This window comes from Melanerpes formicivorus, unplaced genomic scaffold, assembly GCF_026170545.1.
Source record: "Melanerpes formicivorus ecotype bairdi unplaced genomic scaffold, bMelFor1.0.p_v2 SCAF_11, whole genome shotgun sequence".
NCBI lineage: Eukaryota > Metazoa > Chordata > Aves > Piciformes > Picidae > Melanerpes > Melanerpes formicivorus.
The window spans coordinates 18,164,126-18,188,095 of record NW_027142363.1 but is presented as its reverse complement, the minus strand read 5'-3'; the positions used below and the strand labels follow the sequence as shown (position 1 = coordinate 18,188,095).

The window sequence follows — 23,970 nt, the reverse complement described above, 5'->3', positions numbered from 1 at the left end:
GTGCCACATCCAAGCCTTTTTTGAACACCTCCAGGGATGGTGACTCCACCACCTCCTTGGGCAGCACATTCCCATTCCCACTCTTTCTGTGAAGAGCTTTCTCCTCACCTCCAGCCCAAACTTCCCCTGGCACAGCTTGAGACTGTGTTATCTTGTTCTGGTGCTGGTTGCCTGGGAGAAGAGACCAACCCCCACCTGGCTACAACCTCCCTTCAGGGAGTTGGAGAGAGCAAGAAGGTCTCCCCTGAGCCTCCTCCTCTCCAGGCTAAGCAACCCCAGCTCCCTCATCCTCTCCTCACAGGGCTATGCTCTAGACCTCTCCCCAGCCTTGTCCCCAGGTCCCTTTCTGCCTGGCTGCTCTCCAGCCACTCTGACCCCAGCCTGGAGCACTGCCTGGGGTTGTTGTGGCCAATGTGTAGAACCTGGCACTTGGATGTGTTCAATCTCATGCCCTTGGACTCTGTCCAGCCTGGCAAGGTCCCTCTGCAGAGCTCTCCTGCCCTCTAACAGATCAACTCCTGCCCCCAGCTTGCTGTCATCTGCAAACTTACTAATGGTGGACTCAATCCCCACCTCCAGATCATCAATAAAGATACTGAACAGGCTGGGGCCCAGCACTGATCCCTGGGGGACACCACTAGTGCCTGGCTGCCAGCTGGATGTGGCACCATCCACCACCACTCTCCAGCACACTGTTTGCAGCACACTGGAATCTGTAGTAACATGCTCTTAATAGAACCTTTTTTTTTGGAGGGGGGAGTTTGTTTGGGTTTGGTTTTGTTTGTGGGTTTTTTTGGTTGCTTGATTTTTGGTGGTTTTGTGTTGGGGGTTTTGGTTGGGTTTGGGTTGCTATATTGGGTTTTGGGGTTGTTTCCAATTTTGTTTTTCCAATAGGGATTTTCCCTGCCTTAAGAGTAATTAATAATTTGCTTGTAAACGTTCTTTGACATTGTTCTTCACACCCAGAGCCTTGGTTATATAACCTCACATTGTAATGCTGATTTTTGAGGGTTTTTTTAAGGTTCATTTAAACCCTGCTCACATGTCAGGATGACACCAAGTCAGGCCTAGTGCTTTCCGACACAAACTACTGCTGGAGCTATTCCTGCTCCGTACCAGCAGAAGACTTGCTACTACATCACCTTACAAAGGACAGAAGGCAAACCTTCCCCTGAAGGAGCTTTCTTTTTCACAGCTGCATCTAGTTTAGACCAAACACTGCAGTCAAACCCCAAGCTTTGCCTTGTGCACTTCTCACTCTTGGATTTTTGCAGTAACCTTAGATGTTCTTTATCTCCCTAATGACATCTGAAGTCACACTGCCACTAGCAAATATTAAGGAAAAACTTTATTAAGCTAAAGATTTTAAACCTTTACACCACAAAGACTCCTAAAGCTTTCCTGTTTGTTACTTCTTCTTTGACTTCTGTTTAAGAGAATGCTCATAGTGCCTTGGACCTGAGAGAAATAAGCCTCTAGGAGATCAACAGATGACATCCTAAATCTGTGTTTTTCTTATGACAACCTCTAATGTTAAGGATCTTATCTGAAACATTCTCCTGGAAGCTTAACATAAGGAAAGGAGAAAAGTGAAGGTGCCAGGGGAGACCTGCTGAGACCTCACCTCCAATCCTGCCTCCAGCTCTGGGGTCCCCAGCAGAAGAACACAGAGCTGCTGGACTGAGGCCAGAGGAGGCCACAAAGATGCTCCAAGGGCTGGAGCAGCTCTGCTGGGAGCACAGGCTGAGGGAGCTGGGGGTGTTCAGCCTGCAGAAGAGAAGGCTCCAGGGGGCATCTCAGAGCTGCCTTCCAATAGCTGAAGGGATCCTGCAGGAAGGCTGCAGAGGGACTTTTTGTGAGGTTGTCTAGAGATAGGACAAGAGGGAATGATTTGAAGCTGAGGCAGAGCAGGGTTAGACTGGAGGTGAGGAAGAATTTCTTCAGTATGAGGGTGGTGAGACTCTGGCACAGGCTGCCCAGGGAGGCTGTGGCTACCTCCTGCCTGGGGGTGTTGAAGGCCAGGCTGGATGAGGCCTTGAGCAGCTGAGTCTTGCTGAGAAGTGTTCCTGTCCACGGTGGGGAGGTTGGAGGAGATGAGCTCTGAGGTCCCTTCCAACCAAAGCGTTTCTGTGAGAGACTTCTAACTGGACCTCCTCTGAAAGTTATTTAAAGCTTTACTGATCTTTGGTGGTACCTTCAATTACATCAGGAAAAGGAAATGCACAGCCTGTAGCAGAGATATTCATAGCTTCACAAAGATACTCAAGAGAGGACAAGTACTTTATTCTCTGATTTTCAGGTTAAAGAAGGAGGATGAGCCTCAGAAATTCTGGTCCTGCTGCTAACTGTGCCAGATTGCTTTGTGGGATGTGAGAATTGATGCTGTACAGTTACATTGGCATGGAGATGTTCCTACTTCAGCAACACAGTTGGGAATACTTCGTTTGGGTTTCTAGCATGTGTATTACAATCACAATCAAATGGACACAAGCTAAAGGACAGCAAGAAGGCTGCAGAGGGACTGTTTCCAAAGTCTTGCAGGGACAGGACCATGGGCAATGGTTTGAAATGAGAGCAGAGCAGATGGAGATCGGCTATGAGGAACAAGTTCTGCACCAGGAGGGTGACCGAGCACTGGAACAGGGAGGTGGTAGAGACACCACCCCTGGAGATATTCAAGGGGAGGCTTGACAGGGCTCTGGGCAGCCTGATCTAGTAGAGGATGTCCCTGCTGACTGCAGGGGGGTTGGACTGCATGACCTCTAGAGGTCCCTTCTGACCCAGGTGATTCTATGATTCTATGATATTAACACAGCAGTGGAACACAATACTGCTACAGAGAAGGTAAAACCTGTGCAGGTCCCAGCAGGGAACACTTTCTGTAATGCACCTTAACCACACAAGCAGGCAGAGATGTTTGTGCATGCAGGAAAAGAAACCATGCAGACAGGAGAGTTGGCCAGTCAAGTAACTTGGGTGGAATTAATCTCACCCACTGCTTGAGATCTTGCACAAGCAATCTTCCTAGCTCATGGAAATTGGGAGAGTCCAACATGTGAAATGAAATTCTTACCATCTGGAAATTATCACAATTAGCAACCTTCTGGCTGAAACTGCTCTCCCTCCCCTGCTTTTACTGGCTGCTGGGAAAGCCTTGACAACACACATTGGCTACGGAACTCTCAGCTGGCTAAAGCTAAATGAGATGGACAGTACCTGAGGAAATTTTGGAGGCTTTCTGCAGCTTTACTGAATCTTTTTAACCACAGAATCTTCTCAGTTTAAATTTAGCTTTAGAGATAGCTGCTTCTATTTTAGATACAGAGAAGGGCTTGGGTTCCCTTTGGGTGCACCAGCAGATCTGACAAAGAGTGAGACCTTTCCACAGAACCTCAGAATGTCAGCAGTTGGAAGGGACCTACAGAGGTCAACCAGGCCAAGCCCCCTGCCAGGGCAGGAGCACCCAGGGCACCTCACACAGCAATACATCCAGCTGGCTTTGCAATGGATCCAAAGAAGGAGACTCCACAATCTCTCTGGGCAGCCTGCTCCAGTACTCCATCACCTTCACCATACAGAAGTGTCTGCTTGTATTGAGGTAGAACCTCCTGTGTTCCAGCTTGTACCTATAGCTCCTTGCCCTATCAACTGGGCACCACCACAAAGAGCCTGACACCTTCATCTTGACACTCACCCCTCAGATATTGATAGGCATTGATCAGATTCCCTCTCAGCCTTCTCTTCTCCACGCTAAACAGCCCCAGGGCTCTCAGTCTCTCTTCACAGGGGAGATGGTCAAGTTATCTAATCATCCTCAGAGCTCTCCACTGGACTCTCTCCAACAGGTCTCTATCTCTCTTGAACTGGGGAGCCCAGAACTAGACACAGTACTCCAGGAGGGGTCTCACCAGGGCAGACTAAAGGGACAGGAGAACCTCCCTAGCCCTGCTGGCCACAGTCTTCTTAATGCACCCCTGGATGCCATTGGTTCTCTTGGACACAAGGGCACATTGCTGTCCCATGCAGAACTTGCTGCCCACTGGAACTCTAAGGCTTTTCTCCTTGGAGCTGCCTTCCAGCAGGGCAACCCATAGCCTGTACCCCTCAAATTCTGCCTTGCTTTATGTACTCTGTGACTAAGTGAATTTTTGCACATCCATTTCTAGCCTTCCCAAACACAAATTCCATCATTTCACACCATATGGATGCCCCCACAGTTGTCACACAGCTGTCAGCTTTGAGCATTTGTGATGGTGGAGCTTTTAACCTGTTGCCTTCATCTTGCCTCCCAGAATGCTATGGAATGAGGCTCCTCTGTGGTTTCAGTAGGCTTGCAGCTATTTCTGAATCCTCACCATTCCTCTGCCTGCAGGACAACCTGGGTTCCAGTAAAATTTTAGATATTCAGAACTTGGAGCTGCTTTCCAGTGCCTGAAGGGATCCTACAGGAAGGCTGCAGAGAGACTTTTCATGAGGGTGTCTAGAGACAGGCCAAGGGGGAATGATTTGGAGCTGAGGCAGAGCAGGGTTAGAGTGGAGCTGAGGAAGAAGTTGTTGAGTGTGAGGGTGGTGAGAGTCTGGCACAGGCTGCCCAGGGAGGCTGTGAAAGCCTCCTTTCTGGGGGTGTTGAAGGCCAGGTTGGATGAGGCCTCCAGAGAAAGAGACTCCACAACCTCTGTGGGCAGCCTGCTCCAGCCCTCTCACACCCTCACAGGGAAAGTTTTCTTTTTCTGGGCACCTGCTCTGCTCCAGCTGGCACTCAGTGCCCCTTGTCCTGTCCTTAGACATCCCTGAGAAGAGCCTGGCTCTGTCCTCCCCACACTGCCCTGCGAATCTTTATCCCCAGCAATGAGGGCAGCCCTCAGGCTCCTCTGCTCCAAGTTCCAGCTCCCTCAGCCTGGCTTCACAGGGAGATGTTAACTTTAAGTCAGTATACGAGTGCAAGCCACTCAAAGCTCACCTCTAAGTCCTGTGCAATAGTCCTTCTGTGTATATACTAAAAGCCAGCAGGGGAATGCAGCCCCTCTGCATGCTGTGAAAGGTGTGAACTACACAGAAGAACCTTTATATGTCCCTGGATACCTACAGATGAATCTGCCTGCAAGTCTGAAATGCTTTGCTTCAGAGAAGCAGAAGTTATTTTGTGACATGCTGAACTGGCTGCCCAGGCAGGTGGTTGAGTCAGCAGCCCTGGATGTGTTTAAAGGTCCTTTAGATGTGGTGCTTGGGGATATGGTTTAGTGGTGAACTTGGCAGAGTAGGGTTAATGGTTGGACTTGGTGATCTCAAGGGTCTTTTGCAACCCGAATGATTCTGTGATTCTGTGTTTCTATGACTACACTGCTCTTCCACGGGCAGCAAAGTAGTCCCTGCTGATGAGCAGCAAGATCAGATACATCCAGCTTACTCAGCAGATAGAATCATGGAATCACCAAGGCTGGAAAAGACCTTTAAGATCAAATCCAACCCTAACCCAGTTGCCATGGCCACTAAACCATCTCCTGAAGCACCACAGCTACAGCTTCTTGAACACCTCCCGGCATGGGGACTCCACCACCTCCCTGGGCAGCCTGTTCCAACCTCTCATCACTCTCTCAATCAAGGTGGTTTTCTTCATGTCCAACCTAACCCTCTCCTGGTACAGCTTCACCTCATTGTCTCTTGTCCTGTGTCTTTTGCCTTTCTGATCTTCTCTCTGCATGACCTCACCAGATCCCTGTATTCCTCTTGAGCTGCCTGCCCTTCTCTCCAGAGGTGGTAAATAGTGTAGACAGGTTGCCAGAACTAATTTTGTCTGAAACAGGCTTTTTTTTCCCCACTTTGTCCCCTCCCCCCCCACCCCTTTGTCTTCTAAATTAAAATCACCAAGCACAGAAGTCAGAGTATTCCTCCTCCAGTATGACTGGCAAAGACGAGTCTGGAGCACAGCCCTGTGAGGAGAGGCTGAGGGAGCTGGGGTTGCTTAGCCTGGAGAAGAGGAGGCTCAGGGGAGACCTTACTGCTCTCTACAACTCCCTGAAGGGAGGTTGTAGCCAGGTGGGGGTTGGTCTCTTCTCCCAGGCACCCAGCACCAGAACAAGAGGACACAGTCTCAAGCTGCGCCAGGGGAGGTTTAGGCTGGAGGTGAGGAGAAAGTTCTTCCCAGAAAGAGTAATTGGCCATTGGAATGTGCTGCCCAGGGAGGTGGTGGAGTCACCATCCCTGGAGGTGTTCAAAAAAGGCTTGGATGTGGCACTTGGAGCTATGGTTTAATTGTCAGGTGGTGTTAAGTATCAGGTAATAGGTTGGACTTGACCTCTGAGGTCTTTTCCAACCTGGTTGATTCTGTGATTCTATACTATGAATTTCCATATGGATCCCACTTCCTTTCCCCCCTACTCAGGACAGGTAAATGAAGCTTTGTGGCTCTGTGCTGGACTCTCTCAACTAGTTCCCTGAGGTCCTTCTTGACCTGAGGGACCAAGAACTAGACACAAGATTCCAGATGGGGCTTCAGCAGGGCAGAGGAGAAGGGCAGGAGAACCTCTCTTGACATTCTAAATGAGAGTGTTTAAGCAGAAACTGCATTCCAAAACTCTCAGTGAAGATCAGTAAAACACTAGGAACACTTCACATATTTTTAGATAAATTTTAAAACACCCCCAAAATGGAGTTTTGGTACTAGATGTAGCCATTAAAAAAGCTGAATAACTGCCTGCAAGGAAAAGCTCACTCCAGCTGCCACACCTCATACACAGCAACATCTCAGCTCTCATCTCAAGTTATTATTTCACCCCCAAAGCCCCAGCATTTATCTCTGACTTAAAGCAACTTCATTACCTTGTGTCTGCATTTAAGTACAACGCCATAGGCTCCTGGAACAAAGAAGGAAAGAGAAATAAACCATCTCAAGGAAGGAAAAACATAAAAGCAGCAAGACATAACAATCTTCAGTCACCTCCTGGCTATAGAAATGATCACTTTCCCCACCATCCCCCCCCCCCGGTGTTATTATCCAGAGCTTGCTTACACAGATCCTGTACTAAATTTCTGTGCACTGGAACTGTCTTATAACCTTTTTTTTCCTAAGCCAATAGATTTTTGTTTGCTGCTGAAGTGATGACTTTTTTTTAAACAACAGAAGGTTGGTAACTTGCATCTCCCTAGTCTGACTAAAGAGAAATGAACACAGGAAGCTTTGAAAACATGCCTACAGTGAGCTTAAATTAATACAGGAAGCTTTGAAAACATGACTACAGTAAGCTTAAATTAATATAGGAAGCTTGAAACAAACAACAACAACAATCCACCCCCCTAAACCTGTCCTATTTCTCTTCTTTTTTTTCCTTCTAGCCAACTTCTTCTTCCATTTGAGACTGGAGCTGGAAGTGGCTGCAGAGAATCAGACCTTTAGCTCTGCACACAAGCACTGCTTTGCAAATCTGCAACAAAGAGGATTAAGTCAATCTGAAATGATAACTATTTTTATGGGAAGATGGTACTTACCTTCACCTACAACCCCAAGGATCTCAAATTTATTCATCACATTACCAATGTTAGGAATCTTCATCAAGACAAACTCCTCTTATGCTGGGAGCCACAAAACATGGCACGGTGGGGAGTGGCCAAAGGCTTTGCAAGAAGGCAGTCGTGGAAAGGCTCTTGAACACAAAGACAGACTATTCCACCTTGACCAACCAGGTTCCTCACCACCTTTCTTAACTTCTAGGCAGCCAGAAGCTTCCTGGAGAAAGAAGGGAAAATAATGGCATTAGTACTTTGCTGTGTTTCAGTAAGAGAGAACATTGGTGTGGACATGTCACCCGTGCTGTCTAACAGTTTGATTCAAAGAACCACTAAGGCTGGGAAAGATCTTTAAGATCATTGAGTCCAATCCTAACCCAGCTCCCATGACCACCAAACTATATCCTGAAGTATCACAGCTAAAGCTTCTTGAACACCTCCAGGCATGGTGACTCCACCACCTCCTGGGCAACCTGTTCCAACCTCTCTCAGTCAGTAAGTTTTTCCTCATGTCCAACCTAGCCCTCCCCTGGCACAGCTTCACCTCATTGCCCCTCTCCAGTTACTTGGGAGAAGAGACCACCCCAGCCTCACTCCAGCCTCCTTTCAGAGAGCTGTAGAGAGCAATGACTTAGACTCCCCTTAGACTTCTCTTCTCCAAACTAAACACCCCCAGCTCCCTCAGCTGCTCCTCATATGATGTCTCCAAACCCCTCCCCAGTCTGGTTGCTCTTCTCTGGACACCCTCCATCCCCTCAATGTCTTTTGTGTCCTGTGGCACCCAGAACTGACCCAGTGGTCAAGCTGTGGCCTCACCACTCAGTTCTACATTTGATGATCAATAGATCTTAGCAGCACATGTAAAGGATGGAACCTATGGAGAACAAGTACGGTGGAACAGCTGGGCTTTGTCATCCCAAACTTAGGATGTCTACTACAGTAACAGCCACCTTGAAGTACATTTCTATGAGATAGAAACAAACAAAACTATTGGTAGAAGCTACCACAGCGAGCAAAAGCAGTCTCTAACTACTCGTGTCCTCAGTCTGCCAAAAATACTTGCTGGAAAGAAAGCAGCAGAGTCAGAAACCAGATCTTGTTTCCCATCAGCACTAATCAATGACATCACCAAGTGCACCACTTCATTCCCTAACATCATTCATTGGCAACAGCTGATGACACCAACCTGGGAGGAGTGGCTGACACCCCTCAGGCTGTGCTGCCATTCATCCTGACCTGGACAGGCTGAGAGTTGGGTGGGGGGAAATGCAATGAAAGCCAACAAAGAGAAGGGTAGAGCCTGGCATCTGGGAAAGAACCACCCTACAGACCAGGATGGGTTGGGGACTGGCCTATTGGGAGAGCAGCACAGGGGAAAGGGAGCTGGGAAACTGGTGGGCAGGAGGATGCCCCTGAGCCAGCAACGTGACCTTGCGGCCAAGAAGGCCAAGGGCATCCTGGGGTGGATTTAGAAGGGCTGTGATGAGTAGGTCCAGAGAGGTTCTCCTGCCCCTCTCCTCTGCCCTGCTGAAACCACATCTGGAATATTGTATCCAGTTCTGGCCCACTCAGTTCCAGAAGGACCTCAGAGAACTGCTTGGGAAGGTCCAGCACAAAGCCACAAAGCTGTTGAAGGCAGTGGAACATTTTCTTGCTGAGGACAGGCTGAGGGAGCTGGGGCTTAGAGCTTGGAGAAGACTGAGGGGTCATCAATATTCCCTCCTTAGAGGTGTTCAAGGCCAGGTTGGATGAGGCCTTGAGCAACCTGGTCCAGTGAAAGGTTTCCTTGCCCACGGCAGGGTGGTTGGAACTGGATGATATTTAGGGTCCTTTCCAACTCAAACCATTCTATGAATCTCTGAATCTCTTCTACGAATTTCCTGGAGGGATGCTAGGCTTTCTAACAGGACAAGGTTGTGAAGAAAGAGCCATCAAGATTTCACAGCATGAAGAGACACACAACATGTAACTTGCAAAAGAAAAAGCTGAAGATAAAAAGCAACAAGAACTTGCAATTAAGCATGCCATTTTTCTATGCTCTAAGCTCCAATCCATCCTCCTCTGCTCAGAAAAGAAAAACATGAGAAGAGGGATGAAAAGGACAGCTGGGGAAAAAGAAAAAGCTAAACTGAGAGAACTGCCAAACTGCCAAATGCAGGTCCAGCAAGCTTTCCCTGGCGTTGCTGAGATCATCACTGCCACTTGACTTCACCCTTCTGAGTCTCTGGAGGACTTGCTCTGCCCTGTAACCTCATCTGAACGAGCTGCACAGCAAGGGAAGCCACTGTCACATAACTGGCCTAACAGACAGCATGCAGGAGGGAAGGACCTGAGCAAAGTTCCCTTTCCACAGCAAGCTCACACATGGGAAAAACGTTGAAGCTGCTCCCAACTACTAAAGGCACCCTTTGGTTAAATCACAGAGTCACAGAATGTGAGGGGCTGGAAGGGACACCTCAAGGGATCATCTAGTCCACCCCCCTGCCAGAGCAGGAGTACCCAGGGCAGGTCACACAGGAACACATCCAGGCAGCTCTTGAGTATCTCTAGAGAGGGAGACTCCACAACCCCCCTGGGCAGCCTGTTCCAGGGTTCTGTCACCCTCGTAGGGAAATAATTCTTCCTCCTGTTTCCATGTGTCCCCAAACTTCCTATGCCTCAGCTTCCACCACTGCCCCTTGTGCTAGCATTGGGCATCACCCAGCAGAGCCTGGCTCCATCCTCTGGACACTTACCCTGCCCGTCTTTATCAACATGAATGAGATCACCCTCAGGCTCCTCCTCTCCAAGCTCAAAAGCCCTCAGTTCCCTCAGGCTCTCCTCATAAGGAAGATGTTCTACTCCCTTAATCACTTTTGTGGCTCTGTGCTGGAGTCTCTCAAGCACTTCCCTGAGGTCCTTCTTGACCTGAGGGTCCCAGAACTGGACACAATATTCCAGATGTGGCCTCAGCAGGGCAGAGTAGAGGGGCAAGAGAACCTCTCTAGACCACAGACCCTAAAGGAAAACTGAGCCTGAAGAGCAGGACACCAAGTTTGTTTTCTCTCATCCTGGAAGTGCTCTTCCTTTCATACCCAAGTAAAAATACCAAACCAAATTCAGCTCATCCTGGCTGTAGGAACTAAATTCACTTGCCAGAGTTAAAATGCAGGCTTGAGGAGCATCTCTACCAGCTGTGGCCAACTCCAAAAGAGTGGGTGCTTAGCAGGATGCTTCTAAGTCCACAGTGACAAATAAGCAGAGTGATTATCAAAGCAGTGAGCACAAAAGCAGCTCCCATGACTCATAACCAGGACAGGAAAGCTAATTTTGCTTCCATTTTAGTCTCCCCCCCTCCAATGAATATCCTTAATAAGTATCTCTGTGGTGGGTGGGACAGATCCTTACGCACTTTGTGCTGCTCCTTACGCGTGCCCCGCAGCCTTCCCCATACCTGCAGCAGCTGGGAAGAAAAACAACCTCTGAACACTTCCAGAGGAGAACTCAAGAGCAGCCTGCCAAGTCCAAAGCTGTTGCAGAACCACAGAATGTGAGGGGCTGGAAGGGAGCTCCAGAGAGCAGCCAGGCCAAGCCCCCTGCCAGAGCAGGAGCACCCAGGGCAGCTCACACAGCAACACAGCCAGCTGGCTTTGCAATGCCTCCACACAAGGAGACTCCACAACCTCTCTGGGCAGCCTGCTTCAGGGTTCCACCCACCCTCACCACACATAAGTGTCTCCTCCTGTTGAGGTGGAGCCTCCTGTGTTCCAGCTTGTACCTACAGCTCCTTACCCTATCAGCTGGGCACCACCACAGAGCCTGGCACCTTCATCCTGACCCCCACCCCTCAGATATTGATAGGTATTGATCAGATTCCCTCTCAGCCTTCTCTTCTCCACACTAAACAGCCCCAGGGCTCTCAGTCTCTCTTCACAGGGGAGATGCTCAAGTCCCCTCATCATCCTCCTGGCTCTCTGTTGGACTCTCTCCAGCAGGTCTCTGTCTCTCTTGAACTGGGGAGCCCACTACTAGACACAGTACTCCAGGAGTGGTCTCAGCAGGGTGGAGTAGAGGGGCAGGAATCATAGAATCAATAAGGTTGGAAGAGACCTCAAAGATCATCAAGTCCAACCTGTCACCACAGACCTCATGACTAGACCATGGCACCAAGAACATCCCTAGCCCTGCTGGCCACACTCTTCTTGATGCACCCCAGGATGCCTTGGCCCTCTTGGCCACAAGGGCACATTGCTGTCCCAGGAAATGAGCTCCTCCTTAGGGAAACAAACCCCAGCCTCCCACATGACAGGAGGGGCCACTCACCCCTGGACTTCTGACACAGGAGCCTGTCACCACCTGCATTCAATTCCACCAAAGAGAAGTGCCCCAAAACTTGTAGCTCAAGTCAAAGCCCACTTCTGCTTACTGAAATATTGTTAGGCAAAGGAAGGCAAGGCAAAAAAAAATCCCAACTTCTGAAAACAAATATAAAAGCAGGGCTTATTTCATAACAGCTTCCTGAGGAAGGAGCTACCAGCTGAGAGGAGGATGTTGTGGGGGATTGTGACAAGGGTTTCACAGATGTCCAGACAGATGACATCTGTTGTTCTTCCTTCATCCACTGAGGTAGTGATGCCATTGTAGAAAGCCACCAGCTTGGCCAGGCAGGACTTGCCCTTGGTGAAGCCATGCTGGCTGTCTTGAATCACCTCCACATCCTCCATGTGCTTCAGCAGAGCTTCTGGGAGGATGTTCCATGCTCTGTCCAGGCACAGAGGTGAGGCTGACAGCTCAGTCATCCCCAGGGCCCTCTTTTTTTTACCCTTTTTAAAGATGGCTGTAATGTTTCCTTCCTTCCAGCCCCCAGGAACATCAACTGACTACCAGGACTTTTCACATGTCATGGAGAGTGGCTCTGCCAATGCCTTCAGAGCTCTGGGATGCATCTCCATCAGGTCCCATAGGTTTATGTATGTTCAGGTTCCCCTGGAGGAGCCTGAGGGAGCTGGGGGTGTTCAGGCTGGAGAAGAGGAGGCTGAGGGAGACCTCATTGCACTCTACAGCTCCCTGAAGGGAGGTTGGAGTGAGGAAGGGGCAGCCTCTGCTCCTTGGTGACAGGAGCAGAGGAAATGGTTTCAAGGTGCACCAGGGAAGGTTCAGGCTGGATGTTAGGAAGTATTTCTTCACTGGAAGGGCTCTCAAGCATTGGAATGTTCTGCCCAGGGCAGTGCTGGAATCACCATCCCTGGGGGTGTTGCAGCAGTGTGTGGAGCTGGTGCTTAGGGACATGGTTTAGTGTTCGCCCTGCAGTGCTTGGTTAAGGGTTGGACTGGAGACTGAAGGTCTCTTCCAAGCAGATATATTCTGTTATTCTGTATTTGAGGAAAGGGCCTCTTAAGTTCTTCTACCACACACTCTGTTTCCTCTGTTCTCTGGCAGCCTGCTGTCCAAAAGCACACTGCCAGGCTCCCCTCCACACACTCTGGTTCCTCTGTTCTCTGGCAGCCTGCTGTCCAAAAGCACACTGCCAGGCTCCTCTCCATGCTGGCAGCAACCACCCAGCGTGCCCCAGCAACCCTGTCCCACCATGCTGCCACAAGACAAAACAGCAGACACTGAAGACCTGGCCACTTGGAAAGCAAGCCCTCTGATGCATTCCTCCCTGGAACCTTCCCTATCTGCACACACAAAGCACAGTGGTGATTTAAAGAGAATGTCTGCTAACAAAAAAAGGGCCTAAATTTTTCTTATCTGACAAACCTTCTCCCTCCTACCAACCCAGTTTGGTCCCCATTGTTCCAAAAATACCTCCTGTTCACACTGTAAGAGTCAGCTGTTCCCCTCTGCACTGCCTGTGGCTGGGGAGCAGCTCTCTCATTAGAGAACAGAAAAGTAAAGGTGCACAGTAAGTATTGATAAACAGCAAATCAATGTTGGAACAAAATCCTGTGGGCATTCTAATGCAGATCAAAACAACCACCAGGACTGCTCTCCCCCCTAATCTTCAAACATCTGCATGGCCAGCAGGTGATGAGAGGTGATTCTGACACTTTAATCTAGTGAGACCTCCCCCAGAGTGCTGTGTCCAGCTCCAGAGCCCTCAAGACAGCTCCCTGGGCAACCTGTTCCAGTGTCTCACCAGCCTCACTGGAAAGAATTTCTTCCCAATATCCACTCTAAATCTCCTCTCCTCAAGCCTCAATCCATTCCCTCTCATCCTATCACTCCCAGCCCTTGGCAAAAGTCCCTTCCCGGCTTTCTTGGAGGCCCCTTCAGGTACTGGAAGGCTGCTCTGAGGCCTCCCTGGAACCTTCTCTTCTCCAGGCTGAACAGAAACAACTCTCTCAGCCTGTCCCCACAGGGGAGGTTCTCTACCTCTCTGATCACCTTTGTGGCCTCCTCTGGACCCTCTCCAGCAGCTCCAGGTCCCTCTTCTGCTGGGGCCCCCAGAACTGGAGGCAGTGCTGCAGGTGGGGTCTGAGCAGAGCAGAGGGGCAGAATCCCCTCCCTGTGCTGCTGCTCTCCCTGCTCTGGATGCAGCTCAGCACACAGCTGCCTGCTGGGCTGCCAGGGACCATTGCTGGCTCCTGGGGAGTTTGTCACCACCTGACACCCCCAAGGCCTTCTCCTCCAGGCTGCTCTCCAGCCCAGTCCATATATCTGCTTGGTCTCAAACTTGTCTCCAGTACCTCAAACTTCATCACTGAATGGATCCTAATGAAGAGTTCCTATGTGTTGTAGAAAACACACACTGGGAGCAGCACTTGTTCATATTCATTCATGTCCCATTTGTTTTACCTAAACCCAACATTTAAGTTCTGTGGGAACTGTAGTGAAATTGGGTGGGGGTGCAGAAAACAGACTGTTGGGCTTTTTAATTTGCCTTTGAGTATTTGTATTAAAAAGACCAAACACCCAAACTCTCAAAAGTTATCAAAAGGTCCACTTTGACTTCATGCAGCAGCAACTGAAACAACTGCAGCCACAGCAGGTCAGAGCTTGGCAGCTGAAAAAGTCTAAAATGTAGTGGTTGTGGAGCTGTTTTTCCAGAAAGAGAGAAGTGATCACCACTGTGCTTCCCAGTCCCAAGCTGCAAGTGAACTCCAGGCTGGAAGACAGACTTGCAGTGCTGTGTTCCAAGGCACAGGGCAGTTCTGCTACAAGGAAACAGGTAGAACTACCTTCAACAGAGATGAAAGGAAGCTGAGGAACAAGTTATGTAATTCCAAAGGCTGACAGCCTGCCATCCTTAGTACCCTGTCCAAGGATCCAGGCAGCTGACAGCAAGGCTGAATGGAAACCCTGCAGTCAGGCTCACTGCACAGATTTAGCCCCTCTGCTTTGCTCTGCTCAGACCCCACCTGCAGCATTGCCTTCAGTTCTGGGGCCCCCTGCAGAAGAGGGACCTGGAGCTGCTGAAGAGGGTCAGAGGAGGCCACAAAGGTGATCAGAGGGTTGCAGAACCTCCCCCGTGGGGACAGGCTGAGAGAGTTTTTTCTGTTCAGCCTGGAGAAGAGAAGGCTCCAGGGAGGCCTCAGAGCAGCCTTCCAGTACCTGAAGGGGCCTCCAAGAAAGCTGGGAAGGGACTTTTGCCAAGGGCTGGGAGTGATAGGATGAGAGGGAATGGATTGAAGCTTGAGGAGGGCAGATTGAGACTGGAGAGGAGGAAGAAATTCTTTCCAGCGAGGCTGGTGAGACACTGGCACAGGCTGCCCAGGTCTGTGGTTGAGGCCCTGTCCCTGGAGATATTCAAGCTCAGACTGGATGTGTCCCTGGGCAGCCTGATCCAGTTGGAGGTTTCCCTGCTGCCTGCAGGAGTGTTGGACAAGATGACCTTTGCAGGTCCCTTCCAAGCCAATGAAGTCTGTGAAGCTGGTGTAGTAACACACGGAGGAGCTTTCTATGAAAGCCCTGAGCTATCTAAAACCACAAATAAAACATGAGAAACTCCTATTTACAAGTTAATTGCCAGTATCTAAGGGAAACAATCACCCAGGTTAGAAGCTGACCTGTCACTGGAAAAAGCATTTCAGTGTCAGCAGGAGGTGGTAAGTGCAGGGCCAAAATTTCTCCCAAGCAGACTGCTTCACAAGTGCAAAGACAGCTTTTTTTTTACTACATTCATATTTTTAATGCTATGCTGCTGGCTTCTTGGATGGGAGATTCCTCCCATGGCAGTAAAAGCATGTCTGGATATGTAAGTGACCCAAAAAGAGGACCTGAAATACAAGTCTGGAGAATAAGGAGGTGAAGCTAAACAGTAAACAATGCTGGCAGGGCTACCAAAAGGAAAAATAACCCAAACCCCTGCTCAAAATGCTGAGTTTCAGCCCTCTGCACACTGCTCTATCCTTGGAGTCCTTTAAGCTTAAGGATATGGTTGGGGGAAGGGAGGGAGGAGAAGGACAAAGAGGGAAGGCAATGCCCCCTGGCAAAGAGCAAGAAGTGGGCAAGGGGGAAAGTGGGAAAGGGGGCTGGGAGTCACAGAAGACAACAGTGAAATGCTAGCATATGGTGAAGCCCTCAAATGAAATGAAAGAAGAAAACAAAACCCTGAGGGAATATGCTTCAGGCAAGAGCCATGAGTTCATGATGGTATTTGAGATTTCTGCTAGTTTACCACAAAAAAGTCCAGGCTTGCAGCACCCCAAAGCCCAAATCTACAGAACTGACTTCCCTGTTTCCAACAGAGCTACTTACTTCTTGCACAAATCATCTTGGAACAGGAGGGAGAGATAGAAGTAATCTGGGAGATCTCAGCACAGAAGTCTGCTCCCAGCAAATAATTGTTTGCTTATTGTCTGTAAAAGGAAAGTGAGGAAAAAAAACAAGACAATAAGGGCTGGCACCAGAATAGGACATACCATGTCCCAGAGGATTGAAAAGAAGTAGGACAGCTGGTGCAGGAGAGCATCTGGATAGGTCCTGGGGGGTCTCCAGAGTGGGTGCCTCCACAGCCTCTCTGGGTGGCCTGCTCTGGGGCTCTGTCACCTTTACCATGGGGAGGTTGTTCCTCATGGTGATGTGGAACTTATTAATGAAGCTTGCTCTGTGTGTCCTTTGGGTTGGACATTTTATCTTTGCTTCTTATCCAGCACAGAAGCCTTTGCAAGCCTGACTGCACATGTGTGTGTGCATGACTCTGGGTGTGAGAGGAGGCACTGGGTGTGACTTTACATTGTCTGGCAAGAGAGGTGAAAATATCACAGAATCACAGACTGTTAGGGGCTGCAAGGGACCTCCAGAGATCATCCAGTCCAAGCCCCCTGCCAGAGCAAGAGCACCCAGGGCAGCTCACACAGGAATGCTGCCAGGTGGCTTTGGAATAGCTCCAGAGATATCTCCAGGTGACCCCATTCATATGGATAAAGATGTGCAGGGTGAGTGTCCAGAGGATGGAGCCAGGCTCTGCTGGGTGATGCCCAATGCCAGCACAAGGGGCAATGGTGGAAGTTGAGGCATAGGAAGTTCCATGGAAACAGGAGGGAAAAAAAATTGCACTGTGAGGGTGACAGAGCCCTGGAGCAGGCTGCCCGGGGGGGTTGTGGAGCCTCCTTCTCTGGAGACTTTCCAGCCCCATCTGGATGTGTCCCTGTGTGACCTGTGCTGGATTCTATGGTCCTGTTCTTGCAGGGGGCTTGGACTTGATTATCTCCAGAGGTCCCTAACATCCTCTGAGCCTGTGGTATTGACTCATTGAATCATCCACCACAGGCAGTAAAGCACAAAGCAGCAGCAGGCTGACCCTGAGCCTAATGCAGCACAGGCAGCCAAAGCCACTGCCCAACATGCAAGGTGAGAGCTTCAACCACACTGTGCTGCTTCTTTCCACTAACATCCTCTGAACCCTCTTAAGACTGGAAGAAGAATAACCTCCATTTTCCTTATGAACCCAAACAGAATGGGGGCACACTGCTTATTCAGACAAAAAGTTACATACAATTCTTGTAGCCTTCTTGGGATCATACAACTTTGCTGCTGAGCCTGCAGACTAAACCAATTTAGTTTAGGAAAGTTTAGAATCACAGGATCATAGAACCATTAAGGTTGGAAAAGACCTTCAAGTTCATCAAGTCCAACCTTAACCCAACTGCCATGATCACTAAACCATGTCCTGAAGCACCACATCTACAGCTTCTTGAACACCTCCAGGCATGGGGACTCCACCACCTCCCTGGGCAGCCTGTTCCAACCCCTCACCACTCTCTCAATCAAGAAGTTTTTCCTCATGTCCAACCTAAACCTCCCCTGGCACAGCTTCACCTCATTGCCTCTCATTCTGTCCCTGGGAGAAGAGACCAACTCCAGCCTCACTCCAGCCTCACTCCAACCTCCTTTCAGGGAGCAATAAACTCTGCCCTCAGTCTTCTGTTCCCCAGACTGAACACCCCCAGCTCCCTCAGCTGCTCCTCATATGATGCCCTCCTGACTCCTCCCCAGCCTGGTTGCTCTTCTCTGGACACTCTCAAGCCCCTCATTGTCTTTCCTGTGCTGTGGCCCCCAGAACTGAACTCAGTGCTCAAGCTGTGGCCTCACCAGGGCTGAGTCCAGGGACATCATCACTGCCCTGCTCCTGCTGGCCACACTGGTTTGATCCAGGGCAGGTTGCTGTTGGCCTTCTTGGCCACCTGTGCACACTGCTGGCTCATGTTCAGCCGTCCACCAGCACCCCCAGATCCTTTTCCACCAGGCTGCTTTCCAACCACTCTGCCCCAAGCATGTAGCATTGCTTGGGGTTGCTGTGACCAAATTTTAACACACTATGCTCCTTATGGTGCTAGATACACACCTCCTATTCTCATCTAGTCAGAAAAATCCCAGCCCAACCAAACACACCAAAACGTGAATTTACAGACCTGGACACCTACTGCTAGAGAGACCTTTGTAGTGTATATGAGACATCCCTCCTGCCACCACTGAACAGAACTAAAAGGCAATCACATGAGCCAGCAATAGGCACTTGTCACCCAGAAGGCCAATGGCAGCCTGGGCTGCATCAAAAGCAGCGTGGCCAGCAGGTCAAGAGAGAGGATTCTGCCACGTTAGTCTGGTGAGACCTCACTTGGAGTACTATCTCCAGCTCTGGAGCCATCAGCACAGGAAGGACATGGACCTCATAGACCTCATGGAGCAGGTCCAGAGGAGGCCATGAAGATGATCAGGAGGCTGGAACACCTCTGCTACAAGGACAGGCTGAGGGAGCTGGGGGTGTTCAGCCTGGAGAAGAGAAGGCTCCAAGCAGACCTCAGAGCAGCCTGCCAGGACCTGAAGGGGCTACAAGAAGGCTGCAAAGGGACTGTGCCCAAAGGCCTGAAGGGACAGCACCAGGGGCAAGGGTTTGAAAGGAGAGCAGAGCAGATGGAGATTGGCTGTGAGGAACAAGTTCTGCCCCAGGAGGCTGCTGCAACACTGCAACAGTTTGCCCAGGGAGGGAGCTGAGGCTCCATGGCTGGAGCTGTTGAAGGTGAGGCTGGAGAAGGCTGTGAGCAAGCTACTCTGGTGGAGGATGTCTCTGCTGAGTGCAGGGGGTTGGACTGGATGAGCTTTGGAGCTCCCTTCCAACCCAACCCATTCTACGGTCCTATAAACATAAGCCACCATCCTGAGCTGCAATTTCCAACACAGATGTCAGATGCATTTCCCAGTCTCCTTGCATCCATTTTTCAACTGAGAAACCTCCCAAGACAATTTCCACAACAGCCTTTTGCAACAAAACTCAGCTAAAGTGGTTTCTTCCCCCCATTGCAAGACATTTACTAGGCTGCAGCAATTCTCTTCAGGCTTTGAAAGCTTGAAACACACCTTCTGCTGAATGCTGTGAGTCAGTTTTAATGACAGTGTTATGTTCTACTGCTCTACAGCTTATGCAAGAGAATGAATTTGCATTAAGCAGCCAACTTTAGAAGCCACCTTCTCCTCCCCATTGTTAATACTGAATAATGGTAAAAAATAGGCTGCATTCCCTGCCTGCTTTCTCATGGCTTGGAAAAAAGAAGAAGCCTCATGAGCTGCCTGTAAGGTAGAGTGGACATCAAATGTCTTATTGTCACCTGATGGATGTGTGCTGGGTTTTGCAGAAAACAAGGAGACAGCTCAAACACTAAGAATAACAGGGTTTATATCTCCTAAGATGTCAACATTTCAGTCAAGTGTTGCCCAATTAATTGATTTCCCTCCCTTAGCTTGCTCACAGGAGAGTCTCCAATACCATAAATGACTTCATGTGGATGAAAACTAAAAATTAACTTCAAAAGGGGGAGGACAGAACAGTCTAACTTGCCAAGTCATAGCATGGCTTAGGTTGGAAGGGACCACAAAGATCATGCAGTTCCAACCCCCCTGCCATGGGCAGGGACACCTCACACCAGCCCAGCTTGCTCAAGGCCTCATCCAGCCTGGTGCTGAACACCTCCAGGCAGGAGGCAGCCACAGCCTCCCTGGGCAACCTGTGCCAGAGTCTCCCCAGCCTCACTGGGAAGAATTTCTCCCTCATCTGCAGTCTCAGTCTGCCCTCTCCAAGCTTCAGTCCATACCCTCTCATCCTATCACTGCCAGCCATTATCCAAAGTCCCTTCCAAGCTTTCTTGCAGCTCCCCTTCACATACTGGAAGGCTGCTCTCCCTGGAGCCTTCTCCTCTGCAGGCCAAACAGCCCCAACTCTCCCAGCCTGTACCCATAGGGGAGCTTCTGCATCCCTCTGATCATCTGTGTGGTCTCCTCTGGACCTGCTCCATCAGCTCCATGTCCTTCCTGCATCACACCAGGATCTGCTAAAGCCTGAGCAGCAGGTAAGGCACTGGCCCAGCATATTGGGCTAAATATATTCACTTCAATGAACAAAAGTGTGAGGCACAAGCTAACGGTCTGCAGCACTTAAAAGAGGCAATTTCTCACAAGCTGAAGTCTGCCATTACTGCCCTGAGATGTGAATGCAGATTATGCTGCCATTTTCATTAATTTGCAATTAAAAGCAGAGATGCAAAAATCTAATACCATTCTCATCTTGTTTGGGGGTGTGAGGAGGAGGCAGCAGCCCTTTCCCTTACATAAAAGCAAGCCTTCTTTTCCTTCCCTTTGAAGAACTTCTCCTTACTGTACTTGAATCTGCTCCAATAATAAGCTCTCAATTCACTTCAGAAACATATTTCAGCTCTTGAAGTTCAATTAATTGGATTCATACTGGATGTTCAACAAGGCCAAGTGCAATGTCCTGCAGCTGGGTTGGGGCAATCTCAAGCACTGACATAGGCCAGGCAGGGACTGGCTGAAGAGCAGCCAGGAGGAAAAGACCTTGGGGGTGCTGGTGGATGAGAAGCTCAGGAGCCAGCAGTGAGCATTTGCAGCCCAGAGAGCCAAGCAGAGCCTGGGCTGCAGCAAGTGAAGTGTGGCCAGCAGGGCCAGGGAGGGGATTCTGCCCCTCTGCTCCACTCTGCTCAGACCACAGCTACAGCTCTGTGTCCAGGTCGGGAGCCTCTGTGCCAGGAAGGATCTGGAGGTGTCCAGAGAAGGGCCATGAGGATGAGCAGAGGGCTGGAGCTTCTTTGCTATGAGGACAGACTGAGGGAGTTGGGGTTGTGCAGTGTGAAAAAGAGAAGGCTCTAAGGTGACCTTCTTGTGGCCTTCCAGTATCTGAAGGGGGCTCCAAGAAAGCTGGGGAGGGACTTTTGAGGGAGTGATAGGACTGGGGGTGATGGAGCAAAACTAGAAGTGGGGAGATTGAGATTGGATGTTAGAAGTTGTTGGCCATGAGGGTGGTGAGAGCCTGGCAGAGGTTGCCCAGGGAGGTGGTGGAAGCCTCCTGCCTGGAGGTTTTTGCAGCCAGGCTGGATGTAGCTGTGAGCAGCCTGCTGTAGTGTGAAGTGTCCCTGGACATGGCAGGGGGGATGGAACTGGATGAGCCTTGAGGTCCCTTCCAGCCCTGACAATTCTGTGATTCCAACTGGGGGGGGGTGGGGGGGTGGGGGGGGGTGAGGGGGAAAGAGTGAAATATATCAGCATATTTTCCAACCATTAGAGACTTGTTTCTTGGCAAGCTGAGAACTTCACTAGTTTTGTGCCCTTGGATCCAGTGGTGTTGAAATGGAACAACCTTCTGCTTGGGCCTGTAAGCAGCAGTAGCAGCTAAGTAACATCAGAAAGAGACCATGGAATGAGTTTAAGAGCAGGCATGCTGAAAGCCTCCCCAGCACACATTAACACATCCATCCATCACCCAAGAAAGAGGAGAGTGAAATATTTAATCCCTGAGTCACAGATACCCAAACTGCAAACAAAATCAACTAGTTCAAGGATGCTGAAATAAGCCCTGATGGATATTTTTTTCCTTTCTAAACAACATTAAGTTAGTTTGTGTTCAGTAGAGAGTTTGATTAGAAGTTAACAAACAGGATGCAGAATCTATGAGGACACAGAGATTGGGGATTGCAGCCTGCAGAAGAGAAGGCTCTAGGGAGACCTTAGAGCAGCCTTCTAGTACCCGAAGGAGACCTACAGGAAAGTTGAGCAGGGACTCTTTACCAGGCAGTGTAATGACAGGATGAGGGGTAATGGTTTTAAACTGAAAGAGAATAGATTTAGATTAGAAATCAGGAAGAAATTGTTTTCTGTGAGGTTAGTGAAACACTGGAATAGGTTGCCCAGGGAGGTTGTGGCTGCCTCATCCCTGGAGGTGTTCAAGGCCAGGCTGAATAAAGCCTTGAGCAACCTGGGCTAGTGGAAGGTGTCCCTGCCCACAGCAGGGGAGTTTGAAGTAGACTTTTAAGGTACCTTCCAAGGCAAACATTCTCCAGTTTCATTCTTTGGCTGTCAAATACCATTATTAGTAAGGCAAATCTCTTTGCAGCCAAACCCCTGAAGCAATGAGATCTTGCAAGACTTGATTCCAAGAGCAGAAAGAAAAGACTTTTTGAAATGCCCTGTGCCAGAACAGAACAGTTTGTATCCTCTTCTTTTATCTGAGGGAAGGGGAATCCCCTCCCCAGACACACTCCACATAACCACGTCCTCCTCAAAGGCCTTTTGTAAACTTGTGTCTGCTTCCTCTGCAAGCATGCTCAGTAAACACAAAGGAGATTCATGGATTCGTGGTTTAGGTTGGAAAGGACCTTCATGATCATCTAGTTCCAACCCTCATGCCATGGGCAGGGAGACCTTCCACTAAACCTCATCTAGAGTGCTGCCTCCAATTCTGGTGCTGGTGCCCCCAACAGAACAGGGACATGAAGCTGCTGCAGAGAGTCCAGAGGAGGTCACAGAGATGATCACAGGGATGCAGAACCTCCCCTTGTGGGGACAGGCTGAAAGAGTTGGTGCTGTTCAGCCTGGAGAAGAGAAGGCTTCAGGGATACCTCAGAGCAGCCTTCCAGTATCTGAAGGGGGGCTGCAAGAAAGCTGGGAATGAACTTTTTGCAAGGGTTGGGAGTGATAGGATGAGAGGGAATGGACTGAAGCTTGAGGAGGGCAGATTGAGACTGGAGATGGGGAAAAAAATTCTTTAAAGTAAGGGTGGTAAGGCATGGGAACAGGTTGCCCAGGGAGGCTGTGGATGGACCCTGCCTGGAGGAGATCAAGGCCAGACTGGATGAGGGCTAGTGGAAGGTGTCCCTGCCCATGGCAGGGAGGTTGGAACTGGATGATCTTGGAAGGTCCCTTCTAACCCAAACCATTCAGTGCATGTCACAAGACATGAGGACTGTTAACAGTATTCCATTAGCAATTTTACACATTTCAAACTGACAACTACAACACTGCTGAAAGCTTTGTTCCTCCATTTAGAGCAGAGATCTGAGACAAAGAGAAAGGGATGGATTCACTACATCTACAGAGTGGAGCTCATGGTTCCTTTGCTCTTAGTGACAAGTAAAGTGGACACAGAAGGCTGCTTTGAGTGTACCAGGCACCCAGCAGCAGAACAAGAGGACACAGTCTCAAATTGTGCCAGGGGAGGTTTAGGCTGGATGTTAGGAGGAAGTTCTTCCCAGCAAGAGAGATTGGCCATTGGAATGTGCTGCCCAGGGAGGTGGTGGAGTCACCGTCACTGGAGGTGTTTAGGAAGAGACTGGATGAGGCACTTGGTGCCATGGTTTAGTTGATGAGATGGTGTTGGGTGATAGGTTGGACTTGATGATCTCAAAGGTCTCTTCCAACCTGGTCTGGTCTATTCTATTCTATCATAGAATCCTAACATGGCTCAGGTTGGAAGGGACCTCAGAGATCACCTACTCCAACCTCCCCACCATGCTCAGGGACACCTCTCAACTAGACTCAGCTGCTCAAAGCCTCATCCAGCCTGGCCTTCAACACCCTCAGGCAGGAGGCAGTCTCCCTGGGCAGCCTGTTCCAGAGCCTCACCACCATCCTATTGAAGAACAACTTCCTAAGATCCTTCTTTTGTGATTTTATTTGTATAGCAAATGACTGAGTAGCTGCTTAAATTCTCTGCTTTGTATAGCCACGAGGAGACTGTCAAGCCTGAAGGGCCCTGACTGT

The 23,970-nt window shown here is 49.6% G+C and overlaps 1 protein-coding gene across 2 annotated transcripts in view; it reads right to left on the bottom strand.

Moving 5' to 3' along the window:
• The window catches only part of CDKL5 (cyclin dependent kinase like 5), a 114,648-nt gene that overhangs the window by 60,479 nt on the left and 30,199 nt on the right, over positions 1 to 23,970 (bottom strand). For both annotated transcript variants that reach the window (XM_068144731.1, XM_068144732.1), the window contains exons 2-3: positions 7,486 to 7,723; positions 6,820 to 6,854 (exon numbers count right to left, since the gene is read on the bottom strand). In XM_068144731.1, the coding sequence (XP_068000832.1) occupies positions 6,820 to 6,854; positions 7,486 to 7,549 (99 nt within the window). In that variant the 5' untranslated portion in view covers positions 7,550 to 7,723. The remainder of the gene's footprint in view (positions 1 to 6,819; positions 6,855 to 7,485; positions 7,724 to 23,970) is intronic.